Raw genomic sequence first — 22,690 nt, forward strand, 5'->3', positions numbered from 1 at the left:
TTCGCAACCGTCTCCATGAAGCTGGGCTACGGTCCCGCACACCGTTAAGCCGTCTTCCGCTCACGCCCCAACATCGTGCAGCCCGCCTCCAGTGGTGTCGCGACAGGCGTGAATGGAGGGACGAATGGAGACGTGTCGTCTTCAGCGATGAGAGTCGCTTCTTCCTTGGTGCCAATGATGGTCGTATGCGTGTTTGGCGCCGTGCAGGTGAGCGCCACAATCAGGACTGCATACGACCGAGGCACACAGGGCCAACACCCGGCATCATTGTGTAGGGAGCGATCTCCTACAATGGCCAAACACCTCTGGTGATCGTCGAGGAGACAATGAATAGTGCACGGTATATCCAAACCGTCATCGAACCCATCGTTCTACCATTCCTAGACCAGCAAGGGAACTTGCTGTTCCAACAGGACAATGCACGTCCGCATGTATCCTGTGCCACCCAACGTGCTCTAGAAGGTGTAAGTCAACTACCCTGGCCAGCAAGATCTCCGGATCTGTCCCCCATTGGGCATGTTTGGGACTGGATGAAGCGTCGTCTCACGCGGTATGCACGTCCAGCACGATCGTTGGTCCAACTGAGGCCCCAGGTGGAAATGGCATGGCAAGCCGTTCCACAGGACTACATCCAGCATCTCTACGATCGTCTCCATGGGAGAATAGCAGACTGCATTGCTGCGAAAGGTGGATATACACTGTACTATTGCCGACATTGTGCAAGCTCTATTGCCTGTGTCTATGTGGATGTGGTTCTGTCAGTGTGATCATGTGATGTATCTGACCCCAGGAATATTGAAACGTCCCCTTAGAAAAATTATACAAGACTGTGCTTAAACTGACACGCAATATCTTTAGCGCAACGCAATCTGACTTCCAAAAATCCCTACGAAAGGATGGCCCTGACTAGCATTAACCTATACGTTTCACAAATCACTTACCTCACAAAAATCTTCGTTACTCAAGCTACTGCAATACAGCGAGCGCCACTACTGCCAGCTAAATAAAAGATTCAAACTACTGAAGGCACTAACTACTGATAGGCATAGTTAGCAAATGAAAGATTTTAATAGAGAACAAACAATGTATTTACCTCACTAGTCATAATATATATAGCAGTTCATGACACCAATTCTTAAAAAATTTCAAAACTCCGCCATCTCTCTCCCAACGTCCACCACTGCTGGCGGCCCACCTCCAACTGCGCAACGCTACGCGCTGTTAGCATCCAGCTGCCGCTGCCCAACACTACAATGGCAGACAACAATGCAGACTAAACACAGACTGCACACGGCACAGCCAGTGATTTTTATACAGAGCGCTACGTGGCGGCGGTGTTACCAATAAAAAAACCTGAACAGCTTACTTACAATATGTCAATAAAGTTTTCCCTTCCTGGGACAATGAATTCACGGTGTTCTTATTTCAATTTCCAGGAGTGTAGATATGAACGAAAAAATAATAACCTACTAATCATAAGATTTTTCTAAATGAATAACAAACTTATATGGAAAATTACCTACACTTGAACACAGCCAAACTGCCCTAACTACGCCGAAGTGCCCCAAACACCGGACTGCGCAATCAGACTGCAAAATAAAGACTACCTGCAAGGCAAAAACTATTGTGACTTTTTTCAGAGATGCTCACTAGGTTACACTAGGAGTCGTACTGGAACCTGACTCAGCTGCCGGGTCGGTACCTGGCGAGTCACAGACTGTGCAAAGGCTGAACTATATTGTGTGAGTTATAGAGGATTTCGTCCTCATTTAAATAAATGGCCGAAAGTGTCAGCCTACAGGAATTTTGAAACGAACCCTGTCGTCGAGGACCGAGTGCCACAAATGGAGCAGATTCACCACGTGATGGGGACATTGACGGGCGTCTATTGTCAATTGAAGTCTAAGCGCTGTAGTGTGCGAGAGAGACAGACGAGGACCTAAGTTATAGGCAAAGCCAGTAGAAGCCGTTTGTGGCTTAGGAGACGTAGCAGTGTTAAATATGGCAGACCTAAGATTGGATTTAAAGGGAAACATTTATGGAAACAATTTAGTTCTGCAATAATGCAAGGAATCAAGCCACAGTAATTTTAATCTGCCATCCTCCATAAATTTTGATGGTGATCAGAATAAAACTTGAATATTGATCATATCTATCGTAGTTTAGGATTTACTGCTTACGGGAAGTTATCAAGTTTTATAACAAAGACCTGAATGCTAAAATCTGTACGCTTTGATCGATCTTAACGACCGTCATTTCATATAGAAGCGCATAATAACAAATGTTGTAAATATCAACTCTGTAAATTTATTTGTTCGAGAGATATAGTAAATTTAATTTATCAGTACTTTCAGCTAGCCATCAGATCATCATTTCATCCACATAAAACACACTGAACTATGACAGCATGACACCTTATTGAGTCATTAGGTAGCAGAATATTTATCCTAAAGTTTTGTGCATAATAGTTACTTTTGTTCTTTGTTTATTTATCACTAAACACGTTGGTACAAGGCTACTGGACGTGACAATCAAAGCTAAGAAGGATATTGTATTGGTTTTATATAAAAAATTTAACGTTTATTATGTAATGGATATTACTATTATTTTTTGAGAACGTGAAAGTGGTCAAGCTATGATTTTTTAAATATGTTAAAATGTAAAGAAATGTTGAATAAGCTGCAGCCAATGAGATGGACTGCTTCAGGAAAAGGAACTGCCCTAGTCAGTTGAGCGAGGGATTTCGGTGGCCGAGCGGTTCTAGGCGCTTCATTCTGGAACCGAGCAACCGCTACGGTCTCAGGTTCGAATCCTGCCTCGTGCATTGATGTGTGTGATGTCCTTATGTTAGTAAGGTTTAAGTACCTGTAAGTGCTAGGAGACTGGTAACCTCAGACGTTAAGTCCCACAGACCTCAGAGCCATGTGAACCATTTTTGAGGATATTCAGCGGGCGGCAAAAGCGACCGGGCGGGGCAGAGGGAGTGCTGGTGCAGACGCGAAAGAGGACAGTTCTGTTGCAGACGCGAAAGCCGACGGTCGGTCTTTAGGCAGCGAGAAGGTGAAACGAAATAGAACATTTCACGCTGTGTGGTATCGCGGGACTTGCTACCTGAGCAGTGAGCACGGTGAGCAGCCCCGCGCTTGGGGAGAACTTTTCGTGTAGATAACTTGTACTTCGCGATGAGACTGTAAATGTTCAACCTGTGTCTAATTAATATGGGCTCGAATGTAAAAGTAACTCTGAATACCACCACTTTCGCTAATAGTTTGCTTTTTGAATAAACATTATTCTACAAAAATCGCAATTATGTGGCATACATTATTTATGAGTCGTTAATTTAGTTCCCCTTATTACTATTACTGTTACTATATGTTACGTTAACTTCTTATTTCGCAAAGTTGCCATTAGACAGATGATTTAACCAAAGATTCAGAGGATTATAATTTAGGGCGTGTACTGGGACACGTGCGGTTCAACTCCCAGACGAGTTTAAGCCCAGACATTTCGACAAAGAGCAACAGCCTGTGAGCCCGAAAATTTTAGTGATGTTAGCTCGCAATCGCTAACCAGCCGAAAAAAATTACAATGTATAAAACTAATGGAAACTAATGTACTAACCAACTGAACAGTGCCATTGTACCGGACAACTTCTGTTATCTTTATAACGTGATCGTTTTACATAACAGATGGTTTGTTTCACGTTCGCTTGATTTATTACAAGAGTTTTAGAACAGTGACGACAGCTCCATGTCAACGATGTTTCCACGATTCTGTTAAAAAGTTTCAGAGATCATGGAGAGATGTAAAAGTATGAATTTGAGGTAAGGGGTGTTGCAGAGAAGGGAACGTGTCGAAAGATGGAGGCGAAAATCGTTCTGATACATCTGACGGTGATATGCATGTACCATCACAGTTTTTACTATGACTGTATATATATGTAACAGGGTGGTTATAGAGGCATGATGATTCTAATTGAAGAATTTATTAATAATTCAGTACACAGAACTGGTGCTTTTTGAGGACAGAAGCAGGGGCGCTGGCGTTCTAGTTGCGATCGTTCAGTTTCACGGTCACCTGCTGTTAGAACGGAGGCTATATACAGGATGTTCCGAAACAGCTCAAATGCGCGACCAGTTACCTGTATGCACGCTATACTTTGCCAGACTATTGACTGTCGCTTTCGTTCGAAGATTCCTGGCACATCCGCAGTTCTACCAGCAACGACGGCAGCTCTAGCTACGACGTCTTCTTCTGTTTCCACACATTCAGGTAGGTGAGGTCAGGTTACCTGGCTGGCCAGACCACAGAGCCACTTCGGATCATCCATTAATTCCCTAGGGTGGCTCCTAGAAGATTCTTCACAGCAGTACAGAAATGAGGCCGGACCCCCAGATACTGGTAGTATTCTTCTTCTATTTATCGTCTTTCGGGTCGTGTCTATTCAGCTATCCCAGCAGCAATGTCAATTATGATGATACGAATGTAATGGCATCACAACATCCAGCCTTAGATCAGGCAGCACCGGTTCTCCATCTGTTGATGCGGAATACAAGATTTAATGGGTAAACAACCCATCAGCAAATTTCGGCCCACATCACTGCATATGCTCAGTGTTTATATTATGATGAGTGTAGATAGATTTTATTTACGATTTTGTACTCGTTGTGTACACAGAAGATATCCTCAGCAACCATTGTATTACCGATGTCTCTCAAAGATGATAATTGTTCTAAAACACAGAAGAATCCGAAGTGGTTATCACATTTCTACCAAGGAATTCACTGGGATGATTCTGGGATACCCTATAAATATATGGTGAGATCGCATTGGGTATTCCACCACACGGATACTATCATCTTCGAGAAGGAGAAGATCTCATGGCTGCGTCAAATTTTCAAGTTTGCTGCTATTCAAGATCGGGTATTCTACAGGTGTCCTGTTCTCCATCGACTCAGATGAAGTGTAAAAATAGTGTTGCTGTGTCTGACAATCCATTTTCTTACGCTATAGCGTCCATTCCATTCATTTCCAATAAAAATTTTACGTCGTTTCCTCACATTCTACATTGTTTTGCGGAAAATAAATTTACTAATTATCTTATAAAAATCTTCCTCATCGTGAAACCTCACGGAAGCTTTTAGTGTCGCATTCAAATCAATACAGTCCTTCAACCAGGAGGACAGTTTGAAGGAGATAACCCAAGTGATTCTAACCAGCTCCATCCCCCAAGATGAGGCACTGCTGGAGATTAGGACAGTGAACAATTCATCTCCGCTTATTCCCCAGCGCTGTCATCAGTGTTCTTGTGTAGCCTCTTCACGAAATTAGTTGCTCTGGACACAGTGGCAAATCGGCAAGCGCATCATGCAGACTCGTAGGGTACGTGACGTCTGCCTCCGTCACACACCACACATCCAATAAGTCGTCATACCACCCATTATTTTTTCCGCCTAATCCCTGATATTCCACTACCGACATCCATCGAAACTTCCAAATCTGAACTGATAGTTGCATGGCGTGCCTGTATAAGTTATTTACATCCAACTACGTGATGTATCTCGAAAAAGGGATGCGATGAACCTGTCACCAATCCTTGGATTATTTCCCTTGGCGTCCATGCTGACACATAAGCAAAATTCCCCGTGGTCCCTTATCTCGAATAAAAGAAGCATGTTAGCATCAGTCAATAATTCAATTCTGAACTTCGCTTTCTTGAACATTGCGTTCCAAGACAATCAAGGTGCCGTGTAATAAAAGGCGGGATCCAGATAATGTGTGGTATGCTTAGACTCTGGAATTTGTGGAAAACGTCTGCAAGCAACCGCAAGTCTGTGTTCATGTAAAGCCGTTCGTACGCTCATCAAATGAAGACACTTACGGCAAACTCGTACTCTGTATGTCTTATGGCATCGCCTGTAAGTTTCCTGGAGAACCATTTTTTTAAAAAAAAACCTTGCTATTCGCAGTTTGAAACTTTTCCTCATCGGGAAATACAGAATGTCTTCCCGAGTTACAATTTCAAAGGGGGTCTGGAGTGGTGCTTGCATAAAACATAGCGAGTCAAGGAAGGGGAGCGTAATTCTTGGCGTAATTCGTTTGGAGAACGAAACATGTTTCTCAACGCTCTCATGTAGGAAATTGATCTGATATTTCTCCATACCGAAAACTACCAAGTGGTCAACAAGAAATCGAGCGTCATACCTGCTTAAATTATGGAAGAAAATGGGGAATGTGTCTGGATAACTGCTTTTTTAAAAATTACACGTATTGTGAGCTGCGCTACGGAAGTTCCCACTAAAATGACAGTGGTCCCTATGAGGATTTCCCGGTTTTCAGTCTAACGTCGGCCCATGTATATGACAGTCAACCGCGTTATTATTTAAATCTTCACTCTTCTTCGGTTGAATCTTGGGAAAGTTGCAGCTGTGAAGCTGATTAACCACCCATGAGAGTTTTTCTATCTGAGTTAGAAGCCAGATTGCAGTGTTAACCCCGACATTAAATTTGTATTGGTTAAGAGCTGAATAATAGAACGATAAAATTTGGTATCTTGCCTCATGTCCTATGTGTTATTCTGAGAAGATAGTATGTGAGACTGTAGGGTCACCGTCACTGTGGGAAGAAGGGCATCGCTACTGATGGTGAGCATTTTGAAAATTCGTAATATGTTTTTCTTAGCAGTCATAATAATATAAAAGTATTGGCTCTGAGCACTACGTGACTTTATATCTGAGGTGATCAGTCCCCTAGAACTTAGAAATACTTAAACCTAACCAACCGAAGGACATCACGCACATCCATGTCCGAGGAAGGATTCGAACCTGCCACCGTAGTGGCCTCGCCGTTACAAACTGCAGCACCAAGAACCGCTCGGCCACACTGGCCGGCAATAATACGTATCGTGTGCCGGGAAGCACGGTCTACTTCATGCTTTGCTGATTATCTGTTTGAGGAAAAATAATTCAGACACTTTAAGATAACTCGCTTTTAACACTTGTGGTTACTAAGTTGAGAGGAAGGGTGTTGGGACATGTTTTTAGTCCAAACACAATGAGAAATGCCTTTCTCCTCATTTTTCTCATCAGAGAATAAGAGCATATTTACATGCATCTTAGGCTCACTGACAAATTTAGAGAAACGGAGGGGACTGACTACTATATGCTTGTTCAGCTCATCGGACTTGAGTTTATCCAGGCCATAAACTTGCCTGAAATGTAGGTAAGCTCTGGAGCTTAACGGGGAACTCGATGCCGTCAAAGTTATACACCCTGGAGTTGTAGTATTTTTAGGCGTCTGGAATGCACCACGATGCTCATGAAGATCTCAGTAAGTGTAATTTGTTTTGCAAGCCAGAACTGACCATGAAAATAAGTCTGATCGGTTTTATTTTCGACATTAATACAGTATTTCTTGTCTTCTGTTTCCTTAGGAAACTGGACATACCATTTATTGGATCGTAGACGTGTGCATGGATGTCTAGGTGTAGTATTTGCTGAGTGCTTTAGCTTATCCCCTTACACCATTCCGTGATATTGGGCCAGTATAGATCTCAAGGTAGACTCACAATAGCACGAGGTGATTGATATGCTACAAGTTATCACATCATTGTCGCCAATAAGATAATGAAGACTTAGGTTTTCAGTGCCAGGGGCAACTATGTGGAGGTACAACAGTTCGATGCACAGCACAGCAATGCGTTTAATGGCGGAATACGGTGTGTCTTTACTAACCTTCAGATGCTCTGTTTCTTCAATGGGAAGGCACGCTTTTAGGACCCCATCAGGATTGAGCTACCCTCCTGCCCGCTGCTCGATTCTAGTGAATGAGACTTGCTCCTCAAAGGCATCCACAATCAAAGAGTATTGTAACTGCGTTATGGTGTCACTGACCTGGTGTCCTTCACTAAGAGGATGGGAGAGGGAACTGTCAGTAGCCATAGGATCATCCCTATTCCTACAGCTGTGTAGTGGCATTATGTCAATAAGTGGGCTAATGAATATGTTCAAGGAAAAAGTTGAAGTTGCATTTGCAGCAGGAAAATGGAGGACACTCATTTCCATTGCACTTCTTAATGAAGTTGCTGTAGCTATGGCCCAGCGTACGGCACACTCCTCAAACTGTGAGACCAGTGCTCGAGCTGCGTCACTGGAAATGTATTTTCACTGATCAACAGTCCTAAGGATTTTGTTGTACTTTTTGCACTGCTACTCCTACAAGTTCCACAACGTACACTAAATGAGGTCCCAAGATAGGCTACACATCCGTCACTTTGTCCTTCGCCTTTTCTTCACATTTGGAAAAGGATGGTATGTGGTCGCGGAGTACTCTTGGACATACGAGACACGTTTTATTCCCTACAGTGTCGCGAACGCACAGAACTGTCACAGACGGGGCTCTACTCCGTCACATGTTGTGCAGAAACATTCATTGCTCTCAGTTTATGTGCTTGTGGGGTGGTTTCACATGCTCTTTGATTATCGGTCCTTTTTTCCTTTAAGGGGATGTTACTTTGTGGGCTTGTTACGTGTACAGTGATAGCTGCACGTTATAGGGACCTCTTCGTGCAACACGTGGTTCCATGATTGCGAGACTGCACTCTGTCCACACACCTGTTTTCATGAAAGATGTTACAACACCACAGGTCACTGGCCAAGTGAGAAAGTTTTTGTCCGGGAAACCTTGGACGACGCCCTTATCATCTCTTAGCATTTTCAAGATTCCGCATTCCCTTGGCCAAATCCATGTGATTTCTGGTGGTGGGGATACCTTAAATATCGTTTCTATTGTGGACTTATGTAGGCTCTTCCTGATCTGAAAAGTAGAATACAGTGACATATAGTGCGGATTACACCGGATATGCTGCGAGTAGCTGTCGAACATACTGTCACTGATGTAGTATGTTATTGAGTCGGGAGACCACGCTGAACACATATGATAACTTGTGACCGTATTCTAATAAACATAACAGAACCATCGTTCTCATGTGTTTCTGTATTGCTCCCCTTTCCTTGCTCCATTACCACATCATGACTGCTTGAAACGCTGTATTTTACCTGGTGTCAGAAATGAGAACTATATTCTTTAACATTCTTTGTGCACTCTCTGATAAATGAAGATAGCCACGAGGTTTCAACGCCATGCGATGTATACAGCTTGGACTTCAACATTCGGAGTACAGTGAATTTAAGTCTAACCAGCAGATAGACCAAATGTTCAGGTCATTGTCACAGACAGTGCATACATCAAGTAAAAATTGTACTGGACAAAATGTACCGGAAAAACGTGCACGTTAAGTTTTCTGAAGAGCAAAGAATTTTAACTTATGCTACTTAAAAAGTTACTTTCGTCCGACTATAGAATTTCATCAGTAGCGTGTGATTATTAGATTAGCATATGTTTGCTAATGAATTAAATTGTAAGCGGGGAACTTTGAGTCAATTTTGACACGAAAAATACTGCTAAAACATTTCAAATCTATATCAGGAATATGGTGATGTCGGATATAAGTAAAAGAGTTAATTCATCAATGAACAATATTGTTTCTTGTTAATATTAAGAACCAAACTGAATACCTTGGTCGTCAATATGAAAAATGAAATAGTTGTAATGAACCATTTCCAAAACATACAATGGGTTACTGCCTGGTCATTCACGGCTCGAAGTGTACCAGATCCAAAAGTAAAGTATGGTTGCAGCTATGATCATTAGCACTTGAGAACTACAGCTGATGCTGGGTGTAGAAAAGGCTGGAAAATAAATAAAATTTTGATTCTTGATGCCGTTTCTGGACAATACCCATTGACAACACCCATTGTCAATTCAGGAAAAGAAAATGAAGATGTAGAATAAGCCCTGAATATAGAAGCATCGTTCAAACTAATGAACTTTTCCATTCAGTTAGTATTACAGAACAGTAGTAATCAACACGGTTTTTTCATTAAGACTACTCTACTAAATGCACTTAGACACTTCGAAAAAACTGTTCATGAAGATGTAAAAGAGTTGCAGATCAAATAGCGTTAATAAAAGAGAAGGAGTGTGAGAAAATAACGCAGGCACAAGTCGTACATGTGGGGCAGTCACACGGGGACACAGAAAACTTCTCGATTGTTTGTGAAGAATCTTCTCGTAGCTAGACACTTCTGTCAGCTTAAAAGTCGTGTGAACGACTATGTCAAACGTGAATCTCTGTATTAGTCTGCTATGTGTCAAATACAGGTCCCTCAAGAAAGATAAATATACATGGACTATTTAACCACTCAGGATAAGAATTAGTTGTTAATAGTAATCGAAATGACGTAAGCCAAGGTACTTCCTAATCAATCAGATTCCTCTGTCGCAGTTAGTTTGTTTTCGTTTACTTTCAAACCTGAGTAAATCAAATGTGACTCACAATAACCGAGGTGCATGTTAAGTGGCTGGAGGGTGCCAGATAAGCTGCAGGCGCGCCCGAAAGCATATGCCACTAGCGGGCTGCCTGAGAGGCAAGTCACGTAGAAGAACGCTCCCGAAAAATCTTCATCTCTGATTAACTGTATTACTTTAGGACAGCTATCGTTGTTCGGATACTACTCCGAGAGTACGCTCGTCTGATACTACTCCGACTGTACGAAACGTCATGTGGGTAGCGACAAGCTATTCCGCAAGTATTACATGCCATATTTTGTACGAGTAGAAAGAGATTTTGATGATCTAGGTATCAGTTCATTAGTGACTGATGCTGCTTATAGCCCAAGGAACTGCACAAGACGAGGAGACTTTCTCCCCCAGTTGCATTATAAGAATTATAAGCTTGTTTCAGAATCATTGTGAGTTCGAGCTGCCATAAGTAACATACTGTCTAATAACTCTAAAATTCCTTCAAGTATGTTAAAATTTTCCAGTTTGAAGCGAATGCACATGCAACTCTAAACACTAACAAATAGAGTGTGGTATGTACTGCGACAGGAGAAAAAACAAACCTACGAGGTAATGCTGTTCCAAATAGAGTAAATATTCGTGTCTGTGACGGTCCCCCTTTGTGACACCTTACAACAGCGTCATCAGGCACGTGCTTCACGTACATTATTGTCAACGAAAAATGAGAGTTAACTTTGGTTTTGTTGTGTTTGTGAGGTTGGTACACAATCAGCAGCATTTTTGTACGTTCAAACCTCAAACGCTGCTGCCCTGCCAATTTCTATTTCTGTCAAGTACTTCGTTTTCAATGCGCTCGCAGTTAGAAGAGTATCGACAATACTCGTTGTTTACAAGTACTGGCAATAACGAACGTTGTCCAACGGTCAGATGGCAGCCTTTATGGTGTAGGGCGAGGTTTCTACGCCCGCTGTGCACCAGCTCTGTAGTTCATCACTTACCTAAAGACAGGCTTGCTTCTAGTTTTTCCGGTGTGTAGGGGAGTATTTTTGTTAATAAATCGATGAAATTTTCGGTTAGGTCAGAGAGGGAAACAGAAATGGTTCCACAAAATATATCTAGCGCCTCACTTACAAGTTCATACAGGTTAATAAATCTAAAGCCACAGTATGTAGCAAGTTTGTGTTTGTTTCTGGGACTTTCTAGTAAATGCGTCATGAATGTTATGTCACTGGCACACATATCAGATGCAGATATTAGAGACGCATCTCAATATCGTAGTTGACCTGAAGTGAGGGGGGAAAACTGGAACCATTAGACGACCCCTACTGCAACTTGTACTTCTGTGTGGAGCTCTTTTGTCAGGCGCATAGTGGGGCCCCTTAGGGATATGGCAGCAAGACAGGAGAAGAAAACCAATGTGCACTCCGTGTGCATACCGGGGGGAGTCCTTCCTGAAGTGGAAAGAGTCCTTCCGGATGCCACGAAGGGTACAGGGTGCCCCCATCTGCACGTGGTCGCTCATGTCGGCACCAATGATGTGTCGCTATGGATCGGAGGAAATCCTCTCTGGCATCCGGCGGCTATCTGATTTGGTGAAGACTGCCAGTCTCGCTAGCGGGATGAAAGCAGAGCTCACCATCTGCAGCATCGTTGACAGGACTGACTGCGGATCTTTGGTACAGAGCCGAGTGGAGGGTCTGAATCAGAGGCTAAGACGGTTCTGCGACTGTATGGACTGCAGATTCCTCGACTTGCGCCATAGCGTGGTAGGGTTTCGGGTTCCGCTGGATAGGTCAGGAGTCCACTACACGCAGCAGGCGGCTACACGAGTAGCAGGGGTTATGTGGCGTTGACTGGGCGGTTTTTTAGGTTAGATGACCTCGGGCAAGTACAGAAAGGGCAACAGTATAAAAGGGTGCGGGGCAAAGTCACGACATGCGGGGACGAAGCACCAATCGGTTTTGTAATTGTAAACTGTCGAAGCTGCATTGGTAAAGTACCGGAACTTCAATCGCTGATAGAAAGCACCGAAGCTGAAATCGTTATAGTTACGGAAAGCTGACTGAAGCCAGAGATAAATTCTGCCCAAAATTTTTACAAAGGCACAGACGGTGTTTAGAAACGATAGATTGCATGCGACTGGCGGTGGCGTGTTTTTCGCTGTTAGTAGTAGTTTATCCTGTAGTGAGGTAGAAGTGAATACTTCCTGTGAATTATTATGGGTGGAGGCTACACTCAACTACCGAGCTAGGTTAATAATTGGCTCCTTTTACCGACCTCCCGATTTAGTTGCATTAGTGGCAGAACAACTAAGAGTAAATATGGAATACATTTCACATAAATTTTATCAGCATGTTATAGTCTTAGGTGGAGGTTTCAATCTACCAGATATAGACTGGGAAACTCAGATGTTTAGGATGGGTAGTAAGGACAGAGCATCGAGAGAGATATTACACTGAGTGCACTAACCGAAGATTACCTCGAGGAATTAAACAGAGAAACGACTCGTGGAGATAACATCTTGGACCTACTGATAACAAACAGACCCGAACTTCTCGATTCTGTAAGCTCAGAACAGGGAATCAGTAATCATAAGGCCGTTGCAGCATTCCTGAATATGGAAGGAAATAGGAATATAAAAAAAAACCGAGGAGGGTTCGTCTGGTTAACAAGAGCCATAGAAGGGAGATTTAAGACTACCTAACGGATAAAAATGAAAATTTCTGTTCCGACACTGACAATGTTGAGTGTTTATGGAGAGGTTCAAGGCAATCGTAAAATGAGTTTTAGACAGGTAAGTGACTAGTAAAACTGTGAGGGACGGGAAAAACCCACCGCGGTTCAGCAAAACAGTTAGGAAACTACTGCGAAAACAACGAGTGCTTCACTGCAAGTTTAAACGCAGCCGAAACCTCAAAGACAAACAGTAACTGAACGATGTCAAAGTTAGCATAAGGACGGCTATGCGTGAAGCATTCAGTGAATTCGGAGGTAAAATTGGTTCAAACGCCCATGAGCAGTATGGGACTTAACATCTATGGCTATCAGTCCCCTAGAACTTAGAAATACGTAAACCTAACTAACCTATGGACATTACACAACACCCAGTCATCACGAGGCAGAGTAAATCCCTGACCCCCCCGGGAAAGTAAAATTCTATGTACCGACTTGACAGAAAATCCTAGGAAGTCTGGTCTCAGGTTAAATCAGTAAGTAGCTCGAAACAGCATATCCAAACACTCTGGGATGTTGATGGCATTGAAACAGAGGACGACACGCGTAGAGCTGAAATAGTAAACACCTTTTTCCAAAGCTGTTTCACAGAGGAAGACCGCACTGCAATTCCTTCTCTAAATCCTCTCACAAACAAAAAAATGACTGACATAAAAAAAAAATGTCCAAGGAATAGAAAAGCAACTGGAATCACTCAACAGAGGAGAGTCCACTGGACCTGACGGGATACCAATTCGATTCTACACAGAATACGCGAAAGAATTTGCCCCCCCTTCTAACAGCCGTGTACCGCAAGTCTCGCGAGGAACGGAAGGATCCAAATGATTGGAAAAGGGCACAGGTAGGCTCATTCTTCAAGAAGGGTCGTCGAGCAGATGCGCAAAACAATCGACCTATATCTCTGACGTCGATCTGATGTAGAATTTTAGTAAATGTTTTCTGCTGGTGTATCATGTCGTTTCTGTAATATAGAATATACTCTGTAGGAATCAACATGGATTCCTCAAACAACGATCGTGTGAGACCCTACGCGCTTTATTTGTTCATGAGACCCAGAAAATATTAGATACAGGCTCTCAGGTAGGTGCTATTTTTCTTGGCTTCCGCAAGGCGTTTGATACGTTTCCGCACTGTCGCCTGAAAAACAAAGTAAGAGCCTACGGAATATCAGACCAGGTGTGTGGCTGGATTGAAGAGATTTTAGCAAACAGAACATAGTATGTTGTTCTCAATGGAGAGTAGATATTTGAATGACCTAGTATATAGTGTCGGAAGTTCCATGCTGCTTTTCGCGGATGATGCTGTACTATGTAGAGAAGTTGCAGCATTAGAAAATTGTAGCGAAATGCAAGAAGATCTGCAGCGGATAGGCACTTGGTGCGGGAAGTGGCAACTGACCCTTAACATAGAGAAACGTACCGTATTGCGAATACATAGGAAGAAGGATCCTTTATTGTGTGATTATATGATAGAGGAACGAACACAGGCACCTCTTACTTCTATAAAATATCTGGGACTATGCTTGCGGAATGATTTTAAGTGGAATGATCACATAAAATTAATTTTTGGTAAGGTTTGTACCTGATGAGATTCATTGGGAGAGTCCTTAGAAAATGTAGTCCATCAACAAAGGAGGTGGCTTACAAAACAGTCGTTCGACCTATACTTGAGTATTGCTCATTAGTGTGGGATCTGTATCAGATCGGATTGACGGAAGAGATAGAGAAGGTCATAAGAAGGGCGTTTCGTCGCGGAGTTGTTTGGTAGGTGTGATAGCATTACGGAGATATTTAGCAAACTCAAGTGGCGGACTCTACAAGAGAGAGGCTCTGCATCGCAGTGTAGCTGGCTCCCCAGGTTTCGAAAGGGTGCGTTTCTGGATGAGATATTGAATATATTGCTTCCCCGTACTTATATCTCCCGATGAGATCACGAATGTAAAATTAGAGGGATTGGAGCGCGCACGGAGGCTTTCCGGCAGTCGATCTCCCCGCGAACCATACGATACTGGAACAGAAAAGGGAGGTAATGGCTGAGGCACGTAAAGTGCCCTCCACCATACACCGTTGGGTGGCTTGCAGAGTATAAATGTAGATGCAGATGTAGATGTAGACGCTAGTCTACTGATAACAAGCCGCGGACTGCTTTTTTAAGTGTTATCGTGGACAAATGCAAAGCATCACATCTTGGTATAAAACTGCATGACATTCGTGAGATCGACTTTTACTTATGGTGCACAAACATCATACCTGTGAACTGTACATTAGCCTGAAATTTCGCCAAGGAAATTATCTGGAATATAGTGTTGCGACACCTAGCTCTTATCTCGCCTGATGGTGTTGTTCCATTTTTGACGGAAAAACACTACGTGTGAATGGAGAACAGGGAGAAACTTAGTCATAGTCTCTTTTTATTCATTCAGTAGGACTAGAACAATAGTTTTTTCAATTTCCACAGATACCACCAAGAATAATCAAGTGCATGTGAATTTCTATGGGACCAAACTGCTGAGGTAATCAGTAACTAGAATTACGCTCTACTTAAACTAATTTATGCTAAGAACAACACACACACGCATGCCCGAGGAAGGATTCGAACCTCTAGCTGGAGGGCCCAGGCAATCCTTGACATTTCAGTAACACGATAGTGTAGTCCATAGCAGAATGTATTTTTTGAAGCAACATTAGTGAACAAGATATATGCATTATAATAATGCGTTTGATGGAGAAACTCTTAATTACTGTACAGGGAAAGGAAGGATATTTACCTCAAGGGAGACTCTCAACGAAATTGACATTCTAAAGTCAATACTTTGTACTTCACTTCTTTTATCCAAATGGAGTTTTAAGCTACGTTCCTGTGCTTGCAGATAATAATAATGAATTAAGGATAGTCCACTTCTTGGTAGAACACAATATCATTAAATTTGTTTAGGTTCCAAAGGTTTTTAGCCACTGCTGTTTCACTTCGAACACATATTTTCTGTATTCTTTCAATTTTTGCGTAATGTGTATCCTGTGGCCCGGCATCAAAAATCAGCAGCAAGTGTGTATTAATAGAGCATATAATCATTGCTACACCTCACTCGTCCTGAGTAGACCTTGTTTGTTACTTGCCTGATAGATGTGCTGTTGTTATTATTTTTGCGTTTAAACAGAATTAATCTAATAATCATTGCCGAGTAATGAATGTTGCTTCATTGCTGTGGCTGGAATGTAAATCCGCAGAGCGAAATGCAATAAGTCACAGAAATGAAATAACATCCTGAATTTTCAAATCCTTATAAGAAAGCGTTACTTTAAACATAAAAGTTATAACAATAAGTTTATCACGTAAATAACAAATACAGTTTAGAACACGTCGCCCGAAGTCATGATGACATTCCATGCTAATTTTGAATTATTGCGGCCTTCTAATGGCAGACACAAGATAACCTTAAAGTAAAACGAAAAAATGAGAAGGTGGAACATGTTTGCGAATTAAATAAAACGAACAACATTGTGTGCTTGCATGAAGGGGTACCTTCTTCACTTCATTAGGTCTATAGTTCACGTTTTTCATTAATGCACTACAGTAGATCTAACCTTAGCAATTAATATGTTATCGTAGAGATGAATGTCATTTCTCAATCTGGAGCAATATTCACAACATCAGTATGATACCTGACAAATTAATCTCATTTTCTTCTCTCAGTTTCCGATATCCTTTGTGAAAAGAGACACCTCACAAACTAATGTCATTTCCTTTTATCAGTTGCAAATGTTCCTTGTAAAAACCAAGAGTGTAGTTCCAGATTTGTTGAGATCCTAGAAAATATTTCTACCTACATGAGAGTCACAGCAAGCAGCATTTGGTATTAGATTGCTCAGTATAAAATTTCTAAGACAGCTTTGTGCTATTAGTAATACAATTTTATCAGTGTTACCACACGGTTCTTTACATCATAATATTTTAATAAAATATTAGTATGATAATCTTGTGTTCGGGATCTGTATGCACTGAGCTTCGTCCCATGAAATTAACAATTTATTTATTCAAACATCATTTGCTAAAGCTAGTACTACAATACAGGTTAAATCACATAAACTGCAGTAGACAAACTGTAATATATGCATTATCTACAACTGGAATGATTTTTCAGCAGTCATTCCATTTTCATTTTTGGTTATTGATGTCCATTCATCAAAAAATGTTATCTAATCTGGTCACCTGAAACAATGTGTGATCTCATTGCTTAGCTATTATTATCATAAAATTAAGTTTAAGTGAAGTTAGAGTAGTGAAACATTTCTCATTCAGGTAAAGGATCAGACATCCTATGAGAAATAGAGAATTAAACATTAGATAAACAGTTCATGGAGTATCATCATCACTAAGATCAAACTGTAATATATATAAGGACAGAAGTAAAAGAAGTGTTATAATTCAATGTGAGAATTATTTTATAATTAAATTAATATATCTGCAAATCAATAAAGTGGATGTTACTTGCATCATTTCCATTGCATTAAATGAAACATCTGCAGCATGTACCTACATTCCAGGATAGATGACTAATTTATTATTTAGCTGACAGTGCTTAGACAGTTGTTTATATGGTTTCACTTCTTCATTAAAGTTGTTCAGGAAGTGTGCATTTAGTTGATGCTGTTAGTTATGATGACTTCATTAGCATCTACATGAAGACATATGTTTAATACAGTATAATACTTACCTAGATATGTTCATTACACTATGACAACAGTCTCTCCCTTATTCCTTTCATCAATGACCTAATATTCCATTCCCTCACTGATCGCTGGTAAGTAACACAATATTTGAGGCTAATTTGGAGCTTTGTGTAATGTCCATTCCACACCCAATTAGAGAAAAATGATAAATTTCATTATTTGAGGACGTTCATAGGCAATCTTCACTATATCCATAATGTGTCCTCTGTTAAAACGTGTAAGGAATGGTAATACATATAATAAGAATTGCAGTCAGATCACAACAGCATGTGGAGGGCAGATAATGAAATTAAATTCAACAGAAATTGTTCTAAATCTATTTATTTTCTTATACAACCACTACAAATTCCTAACTGTAACTACACAAATGTTATATACATTAAATATCAAAGGAATACCGGTAACCTGGCTTAGTGGTGTTGTAAAAGAATCTTTCATTTTAAAACACATACTGTAAACATTTTCATGTTCTACTAAATCTACTAGTAAAATATTTTGCATTATAGTACTTATATATAGAATAAACAATATTGTACAACTGTAACTACACAAAAGTTGCTTACATTCAACATAAAAGTGAAAGTGATAATATTGACAAAAATATATTCAGCCACATTAGTCTAACAGTCATTTACTTTGTGTAACACGTTTGGTGACAATCTCATATTCTCTTGAAATTGTTAGTTTACCTATAGTCTCCGTTTTCATTAAATGGACAAGGCTAATTTACAAATGTGTAGATGGCAACATTGACTAGACAGAATACTAGGAGCTTATGTGATACCCCCAGAAAATTACACTTTGCACATCATAATTCACTTCACACACACTTAATTTAGCCAGTAGAATGCAGATTTCAGAAATACAATTGTTCTCTGTGATACAAGGGTCAAAGAAATTGAACATAACTGTATCCACTGTGAAACTGTTTTTGAGTGAAGAGGATTTTCAAGTTTCGCATATTTTCCTGTGTGTTGAGGGGGGTCATGTGTGTGTATTTACATATGCAGTATTGAATCAATCAGAAAGTATGGATACGGCCAGAAGGTTAAAGGATGAGAAGAGATCATAAAACTAAGTGTGGTGGAGCAGAGGATTGAAGGTGTTTGTTTCTGGGCGTGTGGGGGAATTTTAAGCACTCTAAACAGGAACTGTATCATGACATTCGACAGTAAGGAATTCTCCATCACTGTACTGCATTGTGTATTTAATATTATACTCAACAGAGAGGAATCTAAAATAGTAGCTCCACATTTTCCAGATGGATCTTATGATTAGAGCAGTACCGAGTAATATTATCACGATTGTGGTTAATTGGAGAACAGTGGTAGATACACACAAGGGCATGTTTTCCATCTGTAATACTGATGTGTCATTTCCTACTGTTGTATTGCGCTCTGATTGAGGGGTGAGTGTGCCCATTTCAGCTTGTTCTGTTGTCACACTGTACTCTTCATCGTCTTGTTTGAGGTTTCCCATCCCAGTAACAAATGTGTCTGTGGTATACATTTGGGTATGGTCCACAGTTTCCACTTCAGAGCTCAGTGTGTTTGTGGTCTGAATAACACTTGTCTCCTTGGTCAAATTAAGATCATGATACTGTTCAGTAAAGTCCCCCATGTCAGCAGATACTGCGGAATTGTCTACTGTCAGTGATGCTTTTGAGATTTGGCTGAAGACTGCAACATTGCTGAAACACAGAAAAGTAATATTATTAGTATTGTTTGGGCAAAATTAGCTAACTACCATGCCAGAGAAGCTAAACATCAATATAGCCTCTAAAATATGTTAAATAAATAACAGTGTTGTCATAATGATAATTTTAACAGCAGTCAAGAGAATTTATTAATTAAGAAATGATTTTCCTTATAGAATGGTATTAGAACATTCTATATAAACTGTAATGTAGCTGCTAAATGATCCTAGAGTAGTAGAAAACTTGGATAGTTCTATGTAATGTTGAACAACATAGACATAAGAGTAGTGTCATAGAGGCAGCTACAACTATATATCACCCTCATGACTGTCAAACCTAGTAGCCTTAGCTCTGTTTGAGAGTATAAAGAGGTATGTGTTACACTCAGTGCATCAAAGCATGAGAAACTCTTGTAATGCGTATCCCATGTACTGAGCCACCCATACTAGCTTCTCAATTAAGATGGCAGGAAGTGAAGTGTACGACTATATTTAGCTTTACAGCGTTTTAGTTACATGTAGTATGTACACAGCTGTTTTGTTTCTTTTAAGAAATAGTTCCTCTGTAACCATTAACTATAATTTGATGTGAAATTCATTTTGACATTAGGCAGATAAAATCAGTAATAAACAGAAGGGATAATCGTGAGCTATAATTGTCTAGCACACAACATTAACAAATAATCATGATGACTTCATGTACAGTAGTAAACATAATTCATTTTCCAGCGGCATTAAACTACAACAAATTGTAACATTAATCACTGTACATCTAAAAGGAGGTTGTAACTTCCTAGCTTGTATTGCTTATTAGCCAAATAACCATTTATAAATAAAATAAAATGACCACAACCTACATGGTCATTATATGTCATAAATATACAGGTATTTCTCTGCCCTTAGAGAGGCTTGTGCTTAGAATCTATCGTGTACACTTAAGGTTTTAATTCACTTAATCTCAAAGTCAGTTCATTCCTGTCCAAAACTGAGTGACATTCATATGAAGCTACTAGAACAACCATAAAGTGTAAGAACATGCTATGTAGTACTTACTCAAATTGACGATCAGGCAGCTCATATCCAGGAACGACGGTTGTGAAACTTCCAGATTTTGTGGTAGGTTCCTTAAGCTCAGCTGTAAAAACTGAAATAGAAAGAAGTCTGTAAGTACTCACACAAAATTAAAATCGGGTAACTTTTTCACTTTCCTAACAATTTGTCACAATATTACTGTAGCAATCATATCAACTTTAAATTAGATCATTGTTCATAGTAGGGGACCATAAAGAGTCCTATTCTGTATGTGAGTAGACTGCATTTAGTTATGACCATTCTGCTATACTAAAACGACGTAAATATTTGTTTAAGGTATCAGCTAGTTTATCATATGTATAGGTTTTAAAAAAGTAGTCTCGGTTTATATTTTTAGAAGATGTATTCTGAGCCTGCTATCACTGATCCTCTCACTAAGGTTTCAAAATTATTTCGATAGTAAATCACCTTCACTGCGACCCAATACATTCATTACATACCAAAATTGGTTTGAGAAGCTGATACAAGCAAAAGTAGGGTGAGGAAACGATTCAAAAAATTTCATTGACTGTGTACATCAACCAATAATTCGTCAGCTCAAATCAAAATTGGACTCGTAGAAAGATATTACTCATTGAGTAAAGGTACTTACCAAAAACACTTAGCAAAGAAGAAAATAAATCCATGTCTGTAGACCGATCGAAGTCAAAAAGAAAATTGCCTGCACTAAACAATAACTCACGTCTTCTGCACACAATGGACAGCTTAAGAATGACGCGAGTCACTGCTTGCTTTGTGACACGCGGTAGGCTGCTGGCGAGCGAGCCTAAGGCTGTTAGTAGAGGTCGCCCTTGTAGCGACGACGCCAGCTCCATCTCTTAGATAATGTTGGTATGAGCCAAGTGAGTTCTTCATGCGCTCTCTTTTCCTATTGGCCTAAAAATTTCCTGCAGCAGGTGGCTTGATTGTTAAAATAAAACGACGACTGCTAAACGGAAATAACCTGCAGTTTGAAATGAGGAATAAAATTAAGAGACATCGGTGGAAATCTTTAACCACAGTGTGTTACATCATCTCTCCTTCGGATAAAATCTACTTAATTCGTTATTGTCGATTTCATTACGAATCATTTCGTGCAAAAGAGTGATGCGGCTTTAGTAGTCACTGAAATACTCAGGCTTTCACATTCGTGCACCGCAAGTAGACGTACACAAGCGGGATTTCGTAGCCTAAACCAGTTGTACTTTTTATTCTAATAAAAAAAATTTATTCGCGTTGATGGTGTATGTTGCTCACTGTTATATAACAGTATTAACCTGATATAATATTTTAACACGTAGAACTGTTTTCAAGACAGATATACTGTTTTAGTTCCTTCATATCCGTTGTTTTCGATGGTCTGTCGCCAGCAGAAATTCATCCAAAGATTCAACAGGTGGAGACGTTGAGCTGACTCCAACCATGAGCGAGAATTATTTTGCAGCTATCCAACTATAGGATGACCAACGAATGTGACACACATGGAAATGGTAAAAAAGGGCATAATGTATTAGTCAACGAACAGTAAATACAAGTTTATGTACATCTCATGCTCGTTACTTATAGTGAGGAGGAAAATGGACCATTCATTACATGGAAAAATCAGAACAGTAATAAACGTTGTGCGTGGAGACATGTAGGCACGAAACGAAAAGGGAGATACAGATTTTATCCACTATGTGACTAGTACCAATAACATACTGATGGTGTGTCTCATATTGTTTATCACTCAGTAAAACGGTTGCTCAGTAAACGTGAAAAATTGTGAGTTTTGTACACGCCAACTGGGTGAAACGTTTTTGTGCTTATGGGTATGGACGACAACAGCATGTAAAGAAAAAAAATCGCCTCAATTTGCACAATAGCTGCACGTTCATTTGCAACCGACAGATCGCTAGTAATTGAATTTTGATGTTAAATGACCATCTGGCGATAACACCGGACTGTCCATTTTTCCTACACGAGCGTGAATGTGAACAGATGTGTATGGTGGAATTTTCGAAACTTGCAATTTTGGGAACTTACTATCTTATGAAATAATGATTTATAGCATACTACAATTAGATTTGCTTCTTTGATAATATCTCATAGTGAGAGAC

At 40.4% G+C, this 22,690-nt stretch overlaps 1 protein-coding gene across 3 annotated transcripts in view; it reads right to left on the reverse strand.

The window, feature by feature from the left end:
- Positions 1-21,299, reverse strand: part of LOC126299353 (uncharacterized) — a 422,380-nt gene extending 401,081 nt beyond the window's left edge. Inside the window, exons 1-3 of one of the 3 annotated variants that reach the window (XM_049991212.1) lie at positions 21,205-21,299; positions 20,574-20,664; positions 18,131-19,515 (exon numbers count right to left, since the gene is read on the reverse strand). In XM_049991212.1, the coding sequence (XP_049847169.1) occupies positions 18,966-19,515; positions 20,574-20,664; positions 21,205-21,238 (675 nt within the window). In that variant the 5' untranslated portion in view covers positions 21,239-21,299 and the 3' untranslated portion in view covers positions 18,131-18,965. Of the gene's footprint in view, positions 1-18,130; positions 19,516-20,573; positions 20,665-21,204 lie in introns of those variants that run through there. The other 2 variants (XM_049991210.1, XM_049991209.1) reach the window with 2 other exon arrangements.
- Positions 21,300-22,690: the final 1,391 nt, after the last annotated feature.

The sequence above is a fragment of the Schistocerca gregaria genome, chromosome X, assembly GCF_023897955.1.
Source record: "Schistocerca gregaria isolate iqSchGreg1 chromosome X, iqSchGreg1.2, whole genome shotgun sequence".
In the NCBI taxonomy this organism is placed as follows: Eukaryota; Metazoa; Arthropoda; class Insecta; order Orthoptera; family Acrididae; genus Schistocerca; species Schistocerca gregaria.